The sequence below is a fragment of the Aedes albopictus genome, chromosome 2 (assembly GCF_035046485.1).
Source record: "Aedes albopictus strain Foshan chromosome 2, AalbF5, whole genome shotgun sequence".
NCBI lineage: Eukaryota > Metazoa > Arthropoda > Insecta > Diptera > Culicidae > Aedes > Aedes albopictus.
In genome coordinates, this window is record NC_085137.1 from 156,509,943 (window position 1) to 156,516,245 (window position 6,303).

The window sequence follows — 6,303 nt, forward strand, 5'->3', positions numbered from 1 at the left end:
TTGTTTGGTAGTTACGTCTTTTTACTGGTTCTAAAACATGATAGAGAGTAGGCGAAATTTGTTCCCAGTTGACAGTCAACTTACACCCCTGAAAAAACACCTCGTTAAGAGATTCAATTGAATTAATGCCAGATTTAGAATCTACTAAGATGGATCTACCGAGCATAAGCGGCCATTCATCGAAAAAATAGTTAAAACGAAGTCGTTCAGCCGATTGTTTGACGAGGTTGGCAAATGACAAAATAATCAACAATTTATATGTTTTATCCAAAAAGTATAATACAAACTTAGTTTTAATGAAAACATCTCTAAGATGAACTTTCATATGTGTAGTTTTGATCTACGTACGCATCTGAAGCTAAACATAAAAAAGATAAAAACCTGAATGGAATCACCCAAACCAGCCCTGTACAAGTTTACATTTGTATCTCGTGTACTCAAGTCAGAGTCGAAATGTCTTTCAACGTATTAGCCCTTGTGTTGACAAAGCAGCTTGGTTTTGGAAAATATTATCAGATTATTCTTGTGGTATTCAAAATTATGGTAAAGAAGTTCAAACCGCTTGCTATTAGTTTGAATTAATTGATATCGTATCTTTTTCACCTTCCAGCAGGTTCTTTCAAATTAAATTATTGTTCCTCGTTTTCGGCCAATTCAACTGCTCGCTTCGACTATTAATTATCTAAGGTTATACAGTGACCAAAAATGTATTTTCCCCATTATTTTCGATATTTCCATAATAAAGTCTGCAATCCTCAGCGATCAATCGACTTTTTTTTTACTTTTTCACATGCCACCGCAGTTGCTTCCGGAGCAAATCAAACACCTCCTTCCTCTTGAGCGCATTGTTGGCTTGCCTCAGTGCTAGTTTCCGATTTCTACGTGCCTCCAGCTCCGAAGCCCGAAGAATGTCAAGCGGCAGTTGATCCAAGTCCGCCAATAAATCCTGGAAGTGGAACCGTGGAATCACACTAAACTACTGTTGTGAAAGTAGGGTTAACAACACTCACCACAATAAATTGATGAATAATTGCCAACTTCTCCATGTTGCTGATTTGTACGATTTCTTTGCCGAGGTTTTTCGATTTCCGGATGAAGTCGTACAGTTGATTCAGGATTGAACTGGTAACGCGCATTGCTTTGCTGGATAGAAAAGAGTTCATTTTTTAAAGACGATTGTGGAAACCGTTCCATAGAATAAAAACTCACTTGCTAACACACTTCCGCAGCGGCTCCCCCAGCAGCTGCTGCACCTGCAACTTCATGGCTTCGTTCTTGCGCTGTATCATCAGCACCTTGTTGTTGTACGCCTCCAGCATGTCGTTATGGTTACTGAAATACCGTGGAAACTCCTGCAGCACCCCTTTGTAGTGGTAATCGATTCGGCTGAACACCATCAGCTTGTCGTTGTACTTCTGGATCAGCTCGATGGTGCGATGATTGATTTGGCCCAGGCCCAGCAGGAAGAGGGCCGGGTCCGGGGTGCAACTCGGATGTTTGTCCAGTGCGGGAAAAATGCGTTCCTTGTAGAAGGCGGCAATTTCCGTACCGATGTTGAGGCCATCCGTTCGAATGAAGAGGGACTTGCAGTTTCGAACGGCGTCGGAGACCTGTGGGGTACAGATGGAAAAGGTTATTCTGATTTATATTGTGTCATATGATTCATTAGGGCCTAGGTTGCCGCAGCGGTAATCACACGGGTATTCAGCATAACCATGCTGAAGGTTACGGGTTCGATTCTCGGTCGATCCAGGAACTTTTCATAAAGGAAATTTCTCGTGAGGAAGTTACGTCAAGAAAAGAAAAGAATGAGTAGGAGGGGTAGTCGATAATTGAGGTTTAAAGTTTAAGTTTGAGTTATTAATGTAAGACTAAAACACTTACAGACAGCAGTGCGCCATTAGGGGACCGATGCAGGTTGTCGTTCTTTAGTCTCCACTGGGAGTCCATCAGAAGATGATAGTAGTTCTAGAATAAAAAACCACAAAGATTAAATATGAAGGAATTGAAACTATCAAGTCAAATTACCCTTATCTGCATGATTTTAGTCCAGCGTTCTTCCATAAGCAGAATCTTCTCCGTGATCGCCTCGATCTTGTTCTGTCTATCCTGGAGTACGTTCCTCAACCGCTTCGATTCCTGTTGAGCTTCCTTCTCCCGATCGGACATTTCCAGCACCTTATCGTACGCATTGTCCTTCCACACCTTGAACAACGGCTTGGTTTGCTTGCAGAAATCCTTGATCCACTTTGCAAACCGCTTTTCCAGCAACTGTTTCTCACGAATCTTCAGCAAGTTCTCCGCTATGTAGTACTGCAGAAACGTTTTACGACGTTGTTCGCGAATGTTGAGAATGTCAGTTTTCGGGCAAAACTTTCGCATCCTCGGACGGTACCGCAGCTCATGGATGTAGTAGTTATCCCACTCAGTGGCCAGCCGATTAAAAAACTTGGTTTTGAAACCAAGTTGTTCCTCGTCGAAGTCCGGTGCGTTGACCTGCAAACGTTTACGGAGGTCTACTTGTCCACGCATAAGGCTGGTGTAGTATTTGGATCCTTTCTTATCTAGGATGGATTATTACAGATTTTAGAAACCATTAGAATTCTTAACATTAACAAACTTACACATCTTCAAATCTTTCACTTTGTCATGAAATTCAGGATCGATGTAGAACGACCCCATCAAACCATCGCTCTTGGACAAACTTTTGAAGCGATTCGAAGGAAACCGAAGCATTGCCATCTCCTGAGCGTCCTTCACCTCTTCCGGTGACTTCAACTTCTGCAACCTCGACTTCGACCTTGAAGTATCCGAAAGTTTGTCATCCAAATCGATGTTCTTGAAGTCCTGGAACGATGTCATCCTCTGTTCCAAACATTCGTCGTACAGTCGACGATACTCCCGTGACTTCTGCTCGATAAACTCGAAGTAGCGCTTCCGCTGGTCTGACAACTGAGGCTTCACCTCCTGCTTCGACTGTTTGGGCGCAGCTTTCTTCTTCACCCCAGCCGAATCAACAGAATCAGAATCCGATCCGGGTCTGTGCAAACCGCTTCGTTTCCTGTATTTCATGTTCTCCTCCGAGCGGTCGTACAACAGCATTGTGATTCTCTTCAAGCGATCCTTCTTCAACCAACGACTGCGCAATCGATCCTTCCGTCGCTTCTTCTGCGTCCTAACCATCGGAATGCGAAAATATGGTGTCCGCAAAAACGACAGGATTTTCACCTCCTCCATCTTGTCCTCATCATCCGATGACTCGTCGCTACTCCTCGGACACAGAGGGATCCTCATGTGGGCCAATCTCGTATTGATCACATTCCGTTCGCCTTCCTTCATTGAATCCATCTCACGGTACGATCGAACCAATAAACTCAACGGAATTCCAAATTTCGTCTCGCTTTCCAACAGTGGATCCAATCGGGGAAGTTTCGTAAATGGACCATACATGTACCCATCGAGGTGAGGGATCTTGGTTGCTTTCTTGAGCTTCGTCACTCGCCGCCCATCAGCCGTTATGTAGTCGCAGGGCTTCGTGTCCACCGACGATCCCATCTCCGACTCCAGGTTCTCCTTCTCCCGTTTCATCATATCGATGTTGCTCTTATTCTTGAAGTTGTACCTCTCCCGCAGTGCCCAATCCCGAAACGACGTCCCATAGGCAGCCCGTGGACCCTGATCATCCAACAGCATCTTGTCCAGCTTGTGTATCATCTCTTTGTAGTCGTCATTTGAGATGTTTTTCCTAGCACTGGCCTGGAACTGCACATCGGACTGTTCCGAAGGCGTTGACTTATCCACATTCCCTGCCAGCTGCAGTTCATCGGTGATCTTGTTAATATACTCACCGATGTGATCATCTCTCGGACCCTTCTTCTTCGAGTGTCGACACAGGTTCACCTTCCTCAGATCCTCCGTCAGCGTTTCCAGCATTCGGTTGGATGTTCTCATTCGCATCAACTTCTGCACCGTTGAGAACCGCTGCGGATGCACTTTGGACCGGTAGTGGGCCTTGTTGCTACCCAGCCCACCCAAGAAGTTGACCTCATTGGGCGGACGATTGAACGGGATTTCGTAGTTACGGTTGAAGTACGGCTGATTTGAGCCCAGATCCTCCCGATCCCAGACGAAGTTTTTGGTTCCCTGTCGGCGATAACAAGTTTATTTACACAATTCCAGATTTTTCGGTTCAAAACCTACCTGAAGAACCGACTTTCTACTGGAAGAAGTAAATTTCGACGTAGGTTGCATGGAAGTGCCATTGTTGCGTCTGTTCATTTCGAACTGGTGGTTGACTCTGGCCGATTGAGGTGGAACTTTTTGGGTCGATATTGAAGCGGGGACGGTTACCATTGTTTCGGTTGTCAGGAGATTGTTGCCTCCGTTATTGCTGTGCAACGGAAGTGCACATGCGTTATAACGTTCAATTGTAATAGGGGTTTGAGGAATGTTTAACTGCAGTGGCGCGAGGAGTGGATAGGACAGGTAGGACATGTCTTACCCACAAAAATGCTAGGTAAGACAGTCCACGTATTGCCCCACTCATGATTTTTAGAAAAAAACAGAGAAAAATATGAATATTTCTCTGAAGAATATTCTCCCCTAGAAACATTCTCAATACCAATGGCTCAATACCCACAGAGAAACAGACGTCACACTCTTATTGCTTCCCATCGATCACCTTTTTAACGGTTTATTCAAATATTCAGTAGTAGGTCGAACGACCACTCGCGGCACTGGTATCGTTTTTGCTCCTGTTTGACATTATAGACACTATAGATTCCATAGACTCGCGGAGACATGGTTGAGCAATACGATTTTAGTGTGTTTTTTTGTGAATTTAGAGTATACCGAGCGAATATGACGTCACGCAATCCATTGTCGCTATTGAAATCGTGACGTCATGCTCGTTTGGCTACACGAACTGACAGTTCGTTTGGCTACAGTTGTCTTCGCCTTCGCGAGTCTATGGAATCTATAGTGTCTATATTTGACATTTGCTCACTACTGCCATCTAGTGGCGGCCCGGCCAAAAACAGTACATTTAGCATTGAGCGATTACGTTTGTGTGACGATGTTTCTCTGTGATTGAGCTATCATGCGCCGTTACTTAAGCTTTTCTAGCAATTCCGTTATTGATTCTTTCCTAGATTCACTAATGACTCTTACTCTACAAAGCATTACTCAATGGATTCAATAAAGAGGAGTAGGTGTACCGTAATCCGGGGTCAAATTGATCACTTGAAAACAACGTTTGCTGATAACATCAGTGGCAATTGAAATATTGCCAAAAGAATTTCTGTAAAATCAGTACCCAGTGAATGTCTATGGAACCATGTGACAGAATATTGTTCAACAAATTTAAACTTTAAGTTAAATAACTTCAAAAATCAAAAAATTAGAAATGCCACTTTGGGGCGAAATTGATCAGTATACAATTAAGCATCGGTTGGAAAGGAAAATTTCCTTCTCCGCTTAATGTTGCTCTTCTAAAACCGAATAATGCGTTTAAAATCTTACAACTAGTGAATTTAATACTTTAAATGCAAAATTGCAAAATGCAAAGGGCCCATATAGCCGAGGCGGTAAACGCACGGGTATTCAGCATGACCATGCTGAGGGTGACGGGTTCGATTCCCGGTCTGTCCAGGATCTTTTCGTAAAGGAAATTATGCGTTATCGGTGTATGGCGATTTCTGTCCCAATTTACAAAATTGAATCCAATTCGTAGCAATACGGTTTTTTCCTTGTTGGGGACAAAATGTCACTGCGACCATTAACTTGATCTATTGTTGCGTCATCCTCTTCATTTTGTACGACCAAAAAGTTACCATTCCATCCATTACTTTTGATGGCACGAAAACGAATTTGCGTTGCATGGAGCTCTTAGGAGCTGTGCTGAAGGAAAATAACACCAAGACGATCTTCCTCCATCCCAGTGGAGTTTGTACTGTCTATGTCATTACGGAAACGGTACACATGATAAAACTGGTCCACGATACTATTACTTTAGAGCTTTTAGTAGAACTTGTTACTTCAGACTCTAGTTTAATTTAAAAACACTTCACAAATACTTTACTTTTGCAAAAGAAAATAAAAAATGAATAACTCTTTTAAAGAAAAACTAGAAAGGACGAGCAAATTCCTTTTAATTCTACTACTGTGCTTATCTTCGGACAGATAGGCCTATTTCGTCTGTGACTTACAGACTTCTTCAGTGTCGAGCAGTCGAGCAGTCGAGCACTTGACACTGAAGAAGTCTGTAAGTCACAGACGAAATAGGCCTATCTGTCCGAAGATAAG

The 6,303-nt window shown here is 43.2% G+C and overlaps 1 protein-coding gene across 1 annotated transcript; it reads right to left on the reverse strand.

The window, feature by feature from the left end:
• Nucleotides 1–688: 688 nt before the first annotated feature.
• On the reverse strand, nt 689–5,666 carry LOC115268579 (uncharacterized). Its single transcript, XM_029876697.2, has 7 exons — nt 4,201–5,666; nt 2,625–4,143; nt 2,029–2,564; nt 1,885–1,968; nt 1,210–1,610; nt 1,011–1,143; nt 689–946 (listed from the first exon to the last, which is right to left on the reverse strand). Exons 1-7 carry the CDS (start codon nt 4,492–4,494, stop codon nt 779–781), a joined length of 3,135 nt encoding a protein of 1,044 aa, XP_029732557.2. The 5' UTR covers nt 4,495–5,666; the 3' UTR covers nt 689–778.
• Between the last annotated feature and the right edge of the window lie 637 nt (nt 5,667–6,303).

Bases quoted from the DNA above. Each gene is read 5' to 3' on its own strand.
- LOC115268579 (XM_029876697.2), bottom strand. From the start codon at position 4,494: ATGTCCTACCTGTCCTATCCACTCCTCGCGCCACTGCAGTTAAACATT. The intron at 1,969-2,028 runs GTAATTTGACTT...TTTTTATTCTAG, and splicing joins CTAAAATCATGCAGATAAGG to AACTACTATCATCTTCTGAT. The intron at 1,144-1,209 runs GTGAGTTTTTAT...TTTTCTATCCAG, and splicing joins CTGCGGAAGTGTGTTAGCAA to CAAAGCAATGCGCGTTACCA.